The sequence below is a fragment of the Epinephelus fuscoguttatus genome, linkage group LG15, assembly GCF_011397635.1.
Source record: "Epinephelus fuscoguttatus linkage group LG15, E.fuscoguttatus.final_Chr_v1".
NCBI classification, from domain to species: domain Eukaryota; kingdom Metazoa; phylum Chordata; class Actinopteri; order Perciformes; family Serranidae; genus Epinephelus; species Epinephelus fuscoguttatus.
The window spans coordinates 40871285-40884904 of NC_064766.1; the positions used below are offsets into that span (position 1 = coordinate 40871285).

The window sequence follows — 13620 nt, forward strand, 5'->3', positions numbered from 1 at the left end:
TGCAAATAATGACATCACAACATAGCTTGTGCTTTGAAATGTGTGATATTTCACAGCTGTTTGTGCTGTGAAAATGCTAACAGGAAGATACTAAAGCTGCTGATTGACTTCCTGAGTTTAGCTCCTGGAGCTCCTCACTTCTTGGACTATTTGATCAAAAGCACTTTGAGTTGCTGAACCTTAACAAGAATCTGTTTGCATGACCACGCTCCTCCAAGCACATAGTTGAACAGACAAATGATGTTGATTTACAAGAGGAGCCCACACTTCACTACCATACAGTAATGTCACTTTGATTCTAGATGTGAATATTGTGAGCCAGATTCTAACAGGTATATCTATGTTTGAAGACTTCTTTATAGCATAGGGCTCTCTGGGCTCAGTTCAGCTGTGTGTGTGTGGGTGGAGGGCTCAGTGGAAAAAAGGCTTCCAGACAACAAGAGAAAAGACAAACAGCCACAGAGAGGAGAGCAGTTGATGAGTGTGTACAGCAGCAGATATGAATCTGTTCTCAGTGGTTATTAGGACTCATAAAAAACTGTTGACAGCCCATCAACACTTCCTCTCCTGCAGCAGACGGGCTGTGTGGGTTTCTGCTCTGCAGCCTTTCTCACAGTAACAACACAATGACAGTTACAACCACGCACTCTGCTTAAAGAATCCAGATTCCAGGAACTTCACTCACTCACTACAGTGTTCACATGGGAATAAGAACTAAACTACGCTTCAAAACAGCAGCATGTTCACAGTCACAGCACACCAAGAAATCAGCTCAACTATTCTTAAATGCTGTTTCTGAAATCTTCTCAGAAATGTCTCTGTAAAAATACAATTTCACACAAGTTTGAAGTTTCAGAGTCTTTAAATCAGCACCAGAGGATTTTAAGCACTGACTCCTCCACAACATTTCCAAAAACAAGTCTTACATGTGTTATCATTGATCAGAGCCACAGAACACAAACCACTCAGACAGAAACACAAACCACGGAGACAAACAAGTCATCTTGTTGTTTCACCCCCTCAAAAAAACATCTCTATCTGTTTCTGAAGCAGAACTAGAGCGGCCATGTTGCTTCACCTCAGGATCATAGTGTGCATACATTTTTAACACGTCAGTACAAAAACAAGTTCAAATTCATCTCTTCATTTCCTGTCATGTTTAAATAAATACTCTTCATACATGACTTCATCACAAATATGTTTTCTACATGTCTAACTTTTGTATTTCTTTGTCAAGCATTTTGTGATTCTGTCTTGAAATGTGTTCCATAAATATAAATCTTAATTCCCATCTAATCAGTAACTATACCAATCCATTTCATCTTGATCAAACTCTAATAGTTAAGTGACATTTTATTGATTGATGAAAACAAACAGCTCCATTATTTCAGCAACATTCAGACTTGAGGCCGACTGATGAAGCCGCTGTGTAATCATTTTATAGCAGTTGTAGCTTCAAAGCAGCTCGCTCTGCTGTTTGTTCATGTGTGTAAACAACAGTGTCATCAGCGTGGAGTTTTACATCCACACTGACACAATTATACAAGGGGCTCAGCACTGAACCTGGTGGAACACCCACACCTACTGACTTGTATATAATAGCTGTGTGTATATATTTGCTGATCTTTGTTTAGCTTTGTTGTCCTTGTTTAGCTGTATGCTTATATTCATATCTTCCTGTACATGTGTTCTTGGCGCTGTGTGAAAGTATATTCAGAGCTACTTACAACCAGAGTCAAATGACTTGTAGGTGTCAACATACACGGCCAATGAAGCTGACTGTGTTTCTGATTATTTGCTATGAAGCCAAACTGGAATCCATAAAAACAAAGAGGTTTATAAAACACAGACACTTTGATTTTTCAGTTTATTGAGAATGTGACACTGAAAGAATTTGACAAACCTGCCGCACTCTGCAGAATGTATTAAAAAGAAACACAAGAACAGAAGAAATACTACAAACAATAAAATATCTGACAGACAGCTCATGATTCAGATTCAATTTCTGTTATTATACAAGTCAAATTTAAAAGTGGAAACAAACTGAAGTATTAAAATAACACGACAGAATTTACGCTTGCAAATATATGTGTGTGTGTGTGTGTGTGTGTGTGTGTGTTATTATATGTTCAGGATGACTCTATCTAACTTGTGATATTTGTGAAGACTGATCAAAGTGATAAATGAGATGAATTGATGAGATTTGATGGTGAGAAAAGGCGAGCAGAAAACAGTCAGTCAGCATGTGTGCAGTTGGTGGACGGTCCCTTGTTTCTGAGGATCATCAGCAGAGAGAGTCCACAGCAGTACACCAGACTCTTCACTATCAGCACTGTGTACAGCACACAGAGCAGCTTCACCCTGGACTGGAAAGTCACGACTGGAAAGTAGGAAACCTCTGAAAGAGAAAAGGAGTGAAATGTTTGGAGTGTCAGTGAGAAATGTCAGTCCTCTGCTCCTCTGCTCTCTTTGACATGAAGCTGAATCACTGCTGAACACAGTCACCAAGCCTTCATTACCTTGTTGTGTTTGGGCCTCCACTGTGCCCCCCTGGTGCTGGACGGAGCAGCGGTATTTATATGTACCGATCTCTTTTTCACGGATCAGCAAGATGGCGGCGGTGCGTCCCGACTCTCTGAGCTCCAGCTGCTCTCCCTCAGCAGGGAGCAGAGGTCCATTCTCCTCTTGTCTTTTCCAGGAGAAGCGGACCAGAGGAGGAAACATGGCTGAGGCCAGACACAGCAGGGAGCTCTTCCCCTCCAGGTGGGCTCTGGATGCTGCTGGGTACACGCTCACCACGGGCTTCACTACCTGCTCATCTGAAGTTTGACAGCAGCAGCAGCAGCAACAAGCAGCACAGACACACATTCACACAGTCAGCAGCAGCTTACAGCACTGCACTGCATTCAGTCTGATCCTGGAAACTACATGGACTCTGATCACTAAACTACTCATCAATACAGCACAAAGTTCACTACATATACTGGATTCACCTTCATATCAAACACACTGAGCAGCTACTGTCAGCATGTCTTCTATGGACACTAAAGAAACTATTCTTTATTTTAATGGACAAACTTCACTCACTTTATTTACTCTTCATTCATTATTCGAATATTATTTCATAGAATATAATAAAAGCATTTTGGACATTTGCTCTTATATGATGGAAAATAGTTTTCCCATATTCAGCTTATTAAACATAATAAATCTGTCTTCACATTAAATACAACTGTAATTTAATGATGACAGTACATAAACATATAATATATGAATCATTGTATATTTTACTCTTCAGAAACCTATAAATACATCAATAGAATTTCAACACATTTCATCAATTTGAACTTTTACACAGAATTATGATGATATATTTGGATATTTCGAACTGAACAAAATGTTCTGTCTGTAACATAAGATGATAAAAAGGTCAAACTTATTATTCAATGTAATATGATTCAATCTAATGTAATATAACAATGTTTTCTTTGATGGGAAAAAATGTGTTTTGCAGCTCTTAATTTGTCTCAGTTGATTCTCTAAAAATTCACAGAAAGTAATATCATAATATCGCAATATAACAAAAATTAAAAACATATAATACAATTATGAAATGTTCTCTTATTAACAGGATTTTTTCATTTAGGGTTGATATACATATTAAGATAAAAAATATTTACCTTCACATAAAATACAAGTGTCATTTTGGTGACTACAATATGTATAACATATTAATAGTTTCATTTCTAATAAAAGAAATAAATAAAGAAACAAACACTTTTTTCAGAACAATTTGAGTTCATACACATTTAAAATAATTGATATGATATGTCAAATATAATAAACGCTGATTATAAAATAAAATGTGAGGCTTTATTATTACTGTTTTAAATTTAAATTGTGTCATGTGCCATATAATATACATATATCATTTACATTTATATTAAAGTGCATTAAGAGACATATTTTTGAGCAGTTATGTATCATCCCATATCACATACTGTATCTTAATATATACATCTGTATACATAATCATTTATTTTCTGTAAAATCATATCTTTGTCTTCATGTATAAATATTTCTTTCACTCAAAGACATTTGTACCATCATGTAAAATACATTTGTCATGAGGTAGGTTTGAACATTTAAAATGTGGTCATTCTTCAAATTTCCTTTCCAACATATTTAATTGATCTGGTTTTCATAATACATTTACTGATATATATAAATAGTGTTTAATATCATAATATAATATAATATAATATAATATAATATAATATAATATAATATAATATAATATAGTAAAGACATTTTCCTTCACAGAATTTACAGTTTTATTCTTCTATATTAAATATTTGATAAACAATTAACAATAATTTATCTTCACATAAAATACAAATTTCCCTTTATTGATGACAATATAAACACGACAGGTTTCACATTTACCAACATATAACAATTAATTGAATAACTTTTAAATGTCAGTTTTTAGCTTCTTGTTAATATACAATTAACACAGCATGTCAGCGTGCACAACAGTCGTCTTTAAAAATAATACTGATTATGATATTATATAATACAGTTTTTTCCTTTTGAAATTAAATCAGCTGTATTTACTTATGCATACAATCTGCCAACATTTACCCTCCAAAGAATATTTGCCGTCATATATTTAAGATGACACTGGACATAATATATAGTTTTGATTTTGTGTGTATTTGTCTGTGTGTTTATGATCATATATCATCACTGATCGAATATCATTTAAATATTAATAAAAAAATCTTTCTGAAACATTCAAAATGTAGCTGCTGTAATATATTATATATTAAATATATATGTGTGTGTGTGTGTGTGTGTGTGTCCTCATTTAATAATTATTTACCATCTTCAGAAACATTTATCATCAGTCAAAATTCATCCTTTGAAATATATATATTTAGTATTGTTAATATGTGCTCGTCATAATCCATTTACTGATATATATAAATAGTGTTTAATATCATATATAATGTTGTTTAATAAAAAGCAGAGATGGTGCTGAATCACTGAGAGGATCAAATACTGTATATCTGTAACATTTGCAATAATCCTACTTTTTCTATATGAATCAGTTTAATCTCCTGCAGAAATAAAGAATAACTTGAGTTGTGCAGTGAGATTTAAACATCTTTTCAGGAATGATGAAGCTTTTTTATGTAACAATAGCTGCATGGCTGCAAGAATTCTCTACTAATGATGAAAAAACTAACATGTAAAGCCTGAAGCAGCACAAACTCATTAAAAACACATTTTCAACTTGTTCAATAAAACAACTGAAGGAAAATGAAGCTTTATTCTTACCTGTTACAAACAGTTTAGTTCCTGAGCCAAAGATGTCGTAGTACCCTTCACCTCCCACAGTGAGAGAGAGTGATACAAAAACCTGTGTGCTGTTGAATGTGTCAGCTGAGGTGAAGGAGTCCAAATGATGAAGCAGTATCATATTTCAGCTCCATGATGTGTTTGTTGATGTGCACAGCACATACAGGAACACACTTGTTATTCCTCATACTTATTTTTCTTCCTCTTATTATTTTTTTTCCGCCAGATTTCGGTGCGTAACTTGTGCCTCAGCTTTGAGCGCACACAGGTTCTTCATAAAACATATAGATTCAAGTTTCAAAGTGTTTATTGTCATATGCACAGTAAGGACACACATTTCCCTGCAGAATGAAATTTGTTCTTTTCTGTCACCAATTAATGCTGAAGAATATAAATCTGAAGTATAAAATAAATCAAAATATATACGGTGCGCACTGTTTTAACATCTCCTTGCTTAGCGTAATATTAATTTGCCTGACGCGGCTGGATCTGTGAGCGTTTGGTCGCTAAGACGACCGTTAAGAGTGGGCCAGCTCGATCTTACAACTCCTTCTTCGTGAAAGATCTTCTTGAGCTAAGAGCAATCTGGGAAACAAGTTTTTCTTTCACGAGAGGCTTAAGAGTGTTCTTAAAGGGGCAATAAGCGAAATTCATCATTTCTAGATTGAAGGAATTAAAAAATTGCTATGTGAAGAACTAGAGGTGTAATTTCATCTGGAGTATAGCATGACATCACACACCCTCTCTCTGTGTTGATCAGCAATGGCAGCGACATGGTGAAGAGCGGAACAAAACATTTACCTGAAGACGTCCAGGATCTGACATTATCTAAAGAAACAACGGTCATTGGCAAAGAAGTTGTCGGATAAAGAAAGGGACAGAACTCGGATTAACATTGGCCTTGCATTTCCAAGGTGGAGAGCACTGCGAGAGCTAAAGTGGCTACAATCTGACTCGGAGCTAGCTCTTCTTCTCCTGGACAGGTACAACATAAAGTCAAATGTCTGTTTTAATCAGTTTTACAGTAACGTTAGGCACATGTCGCTATGTCGATTCAATTAAATTTAATGTTACAATCGTAGCATAGGTTAATGTCCGGAGCTTGAGTTATTAGTGGCTCGGTCCCAGCAATGGGTCAGGCGTTATGGTTGTGTTAGGTGAGTAGCCCGGCAGCGCAGCTAATATTTGCAATTAGCATTGTAAAATGTAGCCAGGCTAAAACATCGCTTTCACTCACGGAGAAGAGGAGGAACGTTTGCGTTAGCTCCCGGTGTTAGCACTAGCCAGGATCCGGCGATGGCTCTAGCCGAGTCAGCTGCCACCAGCTACTGGAGTAACTTACAGCTATGGAGCGCTTCTACCAGCTCTTCTAGTCACTGAGCCTCGCCTCCATCTCAGCAAATATATTACATTTATTACAGGGACCATCATCATTGAAGTAGGCAGGGGAACAGCTAAACACAGCAGAGACCGAGAGTGAGTGAAAGACATTGCTAACTGCTAAACTAAGTCTAGACGAGGTGAATGGGGGGTGGGGGGTGGAGATCACAGGTAGAGGGAGGTGTGGCTCATGACACACTTTGTTTTGGTCTACAGGCAGTGCACAACAGCGAACCTAGTGGTGATTTCGCTTGTTGCCACTTTAAGAAGCTCTTAGCGCTAAGATCTTCTTAACTGGATCTGGGAAATGCGGCCATCATTTTTTCTCTTCCAGATCCACTGACTTGCTCTAGCTGCTTCATCTGACATTTCCCTCATTGTCTTCTTCAAACTCTGTCCCCGCACTCCGAGTTCCCCCAGGAGCGAGACAGCTGATCTTGCCATGAATCCCCTACACCCCACTTCCACTGGACAAATCCTAGTCTTCCATCCTCGCTGCTCAGCTTCTGCTCCTCAGTCTGCATATCTAAGCTTTTTTCTTTCATAGGCTTCTTCCACTGAGTCTTCCCAAGGAACTGTCAGCTCAATGAAATAAACTATCCGTTGACTCACTGACCACAACACTAAGTCAGGCCTCTGCTTGGTACAAACTATTTCCTGGGGAACAACAAGCTTTCCCCCTAAATCTACTTGCATTTCCCAATCACAAGCACCTTCTAGGCAGCCACACCCTTGCCTCCTCACTAACTTAGCTCGTCTGCGTTTCTCTCCCTCACGGACAAACTGAATTGCTAAACTCCTATCCTTAACACCTTCTGAATTCACCTGTCTTCGTTTCCCTTCGATGCCTGCAGCTAAACATTTCAACACCTGGTTATGTCTCCATGTATATCGGCCTTGTGACATGCTAACTTTACAGCCTGACAAAATATGCTTTAAGGTTGCGGTACGTGAACACAATGGGCATGATGGGTCCTCATTTACCCACAGTTTTAGGTTCTGGGGGGTTGGTAACACATCGTATGTAGCCCCTACCAGGAATCTAATACGATTCTCCTCCATACTCCACAGGTCCCTCCAACTAAGCTTCCTCTTCTCTACACTTTCCCAATTCAACCACTGTCCCTGTTTAGCCTGGGCCACTACCTTTGCACCCCTTAGCATCTCTTCCTGTCTACGTATCTGTTCTACAGCCAGCTTTCTTTTATCTTTGAGACCTGCTTTATTCCATACCAGTTTGCCTGAGCCAAGCCCCAGGCCTCCCCAGCCAAACTGAACATTACCTACAATCTCTGCATGCCTAAGAGCTGCCTCTGCCTCCTGAACTGCCGATCTTGGGTTCCACTTCCTCCCCTTGGTTGGATTTGGAGCCACACTCCTAACTACCACGTCCTTACTCCCAGATAACAAGAGCTCTACAAAGCCAGTTCAACTCAGCCAGGATATCTTCTGGTTATCTGCTTTGACTAAGCTTAACTTTGGACATCTGGATAAGCGCTGCTACAAAGCTGCTTATCAACTAGTTCAGTCAGCTCTGGGTTTTCCTATCAGCCACCAGCGTGTTCATGTGAAAGAGCCAGCGGTGTTAATTATGGGCCACATCATCAGAACCATGAATGAAGTAGGCTGCTTCATATTATATGAGATGAAACGGTAGCAAAAGTGTCTGCAACTGTGAGACAGTCAAATGTCAGTGGCATGGGATGGAAACAACAATCTGTAATCTTCAAAAGGAAAATCTAGAAACATTGTAAACACCATCCAAAAATGTAGCGTCATCTGAGACTTAAGTTAGGTGCATGTATCACTGAGCTATGGGCCAATGTGACATTAGTACAGAGTATTATTTTGCTGTTTAGTTGGACCATGATAATACCACCCTCAATCTGTCACATAAAACACTTTGAAGTGACGCCAGACTGTTTGTGTTACTGAAGTAAAGGCTGGAAAAGTAGTTAAGGACTGATGAGGTCTGTCTGATCCAAATGTTACATTTATAATAACAGGAGCCAATTAATAATGTCTGGATTCTTTTACCAATAAAATATGATGTGTTTTGTCCCAGTTCTCATCACACAGGTGTCTCAGGTTATTTTGAGCTGCAGTGATGAATCAGAGTGTAAAATATCACCATCACTGCAGACTGAAATAAACTTTGCATCATTTCAAACAGTGTTAAAATCATGTGTTTAGTGTTGTAAACAATCTCTCCATTTGTTAGAAGCTGTGTTTTAAAACCAGTGGAAATAATGAAATGATTCTACTGACCTGTGACAGCATACAGGCTCCTCTTTTTTACCTGCTGTCACTCTGGACTTTGCTACATGGAGACTTTTTTCTTCAGTGATCTGATTGGTCAGAGGTCGGGGTGTTGACAGGCTGTGATCCCATACCCTGAAGTTAACCTGCTCTGGAGCAGCTTAGCTGTTCAGCATACGTTGCCACGGTGATTTATCATGGTCAAAAGAGAACCAGCTTGGTAGTGCTGAAAACCCAGAGTTAAGCCCAAAGTTATCTGGCTAACTTCAAATCCTGCTTGGTAGTACAGGCCTCAGATGAGATCTATAATCCCTCCAGTGTGTTCTGGCTCTGCCCCGGGGCCTCCTACCAGTCGGACGTGGCTGGAAATCCTCTAACGGGAGGCGAAGGCATCCTGATCAGATGCTCAGATCATCTCAACTGAGCCCTTTCCATGTTCACTACTCAAAGCTCATGACGGTCCCAATTTTAAAAGTGGAAACCAGCACCCTGGTCTGCCACTCTACATGCACTGTAGCAGTGTTTCAACAATGGCAGCAAAACAGTGTCCAGAGCCTTCAGCATCTCAGGGAGAATCTCATCCACACCTGGCACCTTGCCTCCAAGGAGCTTTTTACAGGGCTGTCAACTCTCACACATTCACCGTGAGAGTCACACAATTGGTTGATTTCACACGGTCTCACACCACACCTCCAATTTCACACTCGGAAAAAAAAAAGTGGTACGGTAAGTGGCGCCACCTTACATAACTAGGCTACTACTACCTACAATGATGAATGATGCCCTCCTGCAGAGGAAGAAGAAATATTTCAAGTCTTGCATTTCTCACCTCCAGGTAGTGTTGTAGTACTCAAATCGGTCTTGGTCTCGAGACCATTTTTTGATGGTCTTGTCTCGGTCTCGGACTGGGCGAACTCAGGTTTTTTGAATGAGACCGATCAAGACCACCGCTGATAGGGTTTTTGTCCGTGCCCCACTGATAAGAGTGAAAAAGTACCCTCTCAAAAACAGCTAATAACAAAAATCATTGGTAGTATAAAGATTTCCCCCCAGCTGCAGCTGCTATGTGCCCGGCAGGTAGCAGCTGCACACAGAGGATGGAGACAACAGGAGGAGAGCGGCTGTGTGAACTCATCATAATGAAAGATGTCTGCCAACTCGGCAATAATTAAGTTCTGTTTCACACAGCACAAGGAGTTCATTTGTAAAACTAAGTGAAAAAGTTCGTCAGTGTGCAAATTCTGCAGTGCTCTGCTCACCCAAACAGCTGGGACGATGTCAAACTTTGACCGTCACCTCGAAAGGAAGCATAAAGACAGGTAAGCTAACAGTTTCCATACAAAGTTAAACATGATATCAGAAGTCTTGGTAAATTTCAACTCCACCATCCAGAGACAATAAGAGAAAATAAGCTCTCCTCTTTCCACGGTCGTTATAGGCATATATTTGCTAACTTTCAGAGCATGGACGTCGTTAGACCTGGGCATTCCCGGCTATAGCCCCGGATCTTTTGGACTCAGCCCCGGATCTTTTATGCCTCCGTTTTTTTTTGTTGTTGTTGTTGTTGTTTTGTTCTTTTTTACTAATAAAGCACCTCGTTTCCAACTTAAAGTCCAGGGCACGGCACGGGAGCACAACAGACAGCAGTGCACGCAGCACAGTAGCACACAACACACTCACTGTCACACCAGCTTACATGGCATATGCCCATATATGGGCAGTCAGAATGATAACGTGTTACAGTTTTCAAGTGCAACGTCAGTAGGCTGCTCTGTATTACAAGTGTATTTATTGTAGTGATGTCACGCTCGAGCCAGTTTGCTCGACACAGTGTTGATCTTTTGAAGCACAAGTGTTCCGTGACAGTGTCCCTGCTTTGGCACGCCCACAATCACGTGACTACCCAGAGCGAGGCCTCGTTACAGGCAGTCTTGAGGCTTTTCCAGGTCTTCCACTTAGATGCAGTTCTGACACACAGCCAGCAGATGTCACTCTTCTGACTGTATGAAATGCTTGAAGCAGTGTGTCATTCTTGAAGCAGTTGTGTCAAAGTGGTTCACTGCTTCATGAAGCTTCCATTTCACCATCACTAATTTATTGTGCATACTGGTGGCCAGCACCGAGTCGCCGCGTTTAACTTAGTCTTGTACACATACAACTGTGTGTTTGTTTTTGTCATGTAATTCCCACTCCAAACTGACCACACACACACACACACACACACACACACACCATATGTGAAGCAGATTTCCTCTTCTGTGTTTTGGAGGCTCTATCTCCGCAAAGGATTGGTCGATTTGAGTGACTGACACCTCGTTTGATTCGTTAGAGCCAATAGAATGAGGCTATACCCACCAACACGAGATTGACAGCACTGTAAGCCAGTCAGAGTCAGCAGAACGCAGTTGTCAGGGAGGTGCCGGTTTTTCCCCCTCGGAACCTAAAGCCCATCATGTTCGCCCGGATTCATTTGAATGCAGCACAACATGTCCGTCTACCAGGATGTACCGTGTTTTACCAGCAGAATTAATGTTTCACAGCAAAACAACAACGATAAGAGAAATTTTACAACTATGGCTCAGCGAAACGATTTCTGTTGTTGTTCTTTGGCCTCTATCTCTCTGATGCTTTGGTGTAGAGTGCTTTGTGGGAAACAGCAGAGACTCTGCTTTCATTTGAGATGAATGGCGTGTGTTTTGCATAACATGGCGTCGAGTTAAGGCCGGAACATACTTGGACCGCGGAGTCCGCGCGGTCACAAAGCTCAGATTTTACGACCGTGCGGACTCCGCTCCACGCACCAGTGACTGCTCGGCATGTAGTTTTCACATTGACGCGCAAGAATTGTGGGTAATGTAGTGTGTTTCACGGACATTTTTAAAGGAAACTACAACGCGGAAGTGCACTCGACTATGGAAGCCCAAATGACTGCGGACATTCCTCGCGGAGTCCGCTCCGCTTATAGTACGCCCGAGTATGTTCGGGCCTTTAGAGCCTGAAATATGCCGAGTGGGTCGACACATCGGTGCTGTGTGGAGTTTGATTTGTTGTTGTTTATTTAGTTGTTGTTTGAGCTGTGTTTGGGGCATGTAAAAAGGGTTTATACAGCCTTGTAGCCCAGGTTCTGCTGTTTAATTTGATGTGCAACATCACTATATTCTTTGTGATTAGTGCATTGTTTCACTCTGTGTTTGCAAAGTCGTTCTCAAAGTCCCCCAGTTGGGAGACTTTCGGGTTTTTAACCAACAGTTTGGGCAGCCCAATAGAAGACGAGTGCTCCTTCTTTGTCAAAATACGTTAAAATCACGTGTTTATCAGGGAATTATTAAAAATTCAGGGGTCCGGGGGTTTCTCCCCGTAATTCCCACTCCGAACTGGGTAAAAACATCGTTCCCACTTCAGGGCCAAGGCCCCGGATGTTTTCAACTGCTAGTGACGCCCCTGTTTCAGAGCACCAACCAGGGCGTAAAATTAACATTTTACCTCATCTGCCATTGGCTAGTGACCTCCAAACATTTACTGGCCAAACATATCTTTCACCAGCCAAATAAAAGAATTGTGCCTTATTTGACGAAAAATAATTACCTTACGTTTTTAGTATGAAAATCCAACTTTAGGAAAATCCAACCCTGTCCTCTGTGTTTCTTTGGCATGCTTGCGGCAGAGGCTGCAGCTCATCGTGTTGGTGTGTGGGTCGTAGGTCAGCCATGACCGCGGCTGGCCAGCCTCGTCTAGTTTCCGTTTTTCAATAAAATGCCATGCGACATTTGTGCACTGTCTGTCTGTTCTTCTTGTCCAAGTCCAACATGTTCATCTTTGTTTTTACTCTTTTCTGGCGGTGGCTTCACGGCAGAAAGGTGTCGCCACATCTTGCTCAGAAGTTACCATAGAATGCCCGGGAAACAAGTTCCGGTAGCTGACGTCATGCGTTCCCGGCACATGCACAATAAGCCGTGAGGGTCAAAATAGTCTGACACAGCCAGAGGCGGTCCTGGCTAGTTTTACACCCTGGGCGAACCATCCATCGGCGCCCCCCACAGTGCGGTGAGGTTTGTGGACCGTTACCTGCCACAAAGAGAAATGTGAATGGCTCGTTTCTCCTCTGACACGCCACATACCTGTGTGCCGCCACGGCTCGGTTGTGCAGGTACTACTGGGCAGTGATGACACCAACGAAAGAGGAAATTACTGGACCTGGAGTCGGACTTCTCTGTCGCTGGTAAGCTTTTATCTTGCGCCGCAGAGCACTATGAGCCTCCGCCATATTCCTGTCTGTGACCCCCGTTCAACCCACAACTGCCAGGATTTCCTTTCGGCTGCTGGTTGAAACATGATAATAGGAGCGCCCCCGCGCCCTCTCCACTGACTTGACGCGGAAATGAGCGGTAGTCTAGAAAACTGCCAAATTTATTTTATTTTATTTTTTTATTTTTTATTTTTTTTTGGAGGGCACTCGTGCGCCCTCACATAGATTGTGCCCTGGGCGGTCGCCCACATTGCCCATAGCAAAAACCGTCCCTGGACACAGCTGGCAGAAATGGTTGAAGCACATAAAAAACCTACATGCAATTCAAAATGTTCCATCGGCACTGACGGGTGTGTGTTTTTGTTTTACAC

General features: G+C 41.1%; 1 protein-coding gene across 3 annotated transcripts in view; it reads right to left on the bottom strand.

Annotated features, from left to right (window-relative positions):
* Positions 1–2083: 2083 nt before the first annotated feature.
* LOC125902311 (immunoglobulin lambda-1 light chain-like) overlaps positions 2084–13620 on the bottom strand; it is a 45565-nt gene continuing 34028 nt past the window's right edge. Inside the window, exons 2-4 of one of the 3 annotated variants that reach the window (XM_049598566.1) lie at positions 5344–5425; positions 2520–2819; positions 2085–2398 (exon numbers count right to left, since the gene is read on the bottom strand). In XM_049598566.1, coding sequence (XP_049454523.1) covers positions 2235–2398; positions 2520–2819; positions 5344–5425 — 546 coding nt within the window. In that variant the 3' untranslated portion in view covers positions 2085–2234. Of the gene's footprint in view, positions 2399–2519; positions 2820–5343; positions 5426–13620 lie in introns of all 3 variants that reach the window. The other 2 variants (XM_049598565.1, XM_049598567.1) reach the window with 2 other exon arrangements.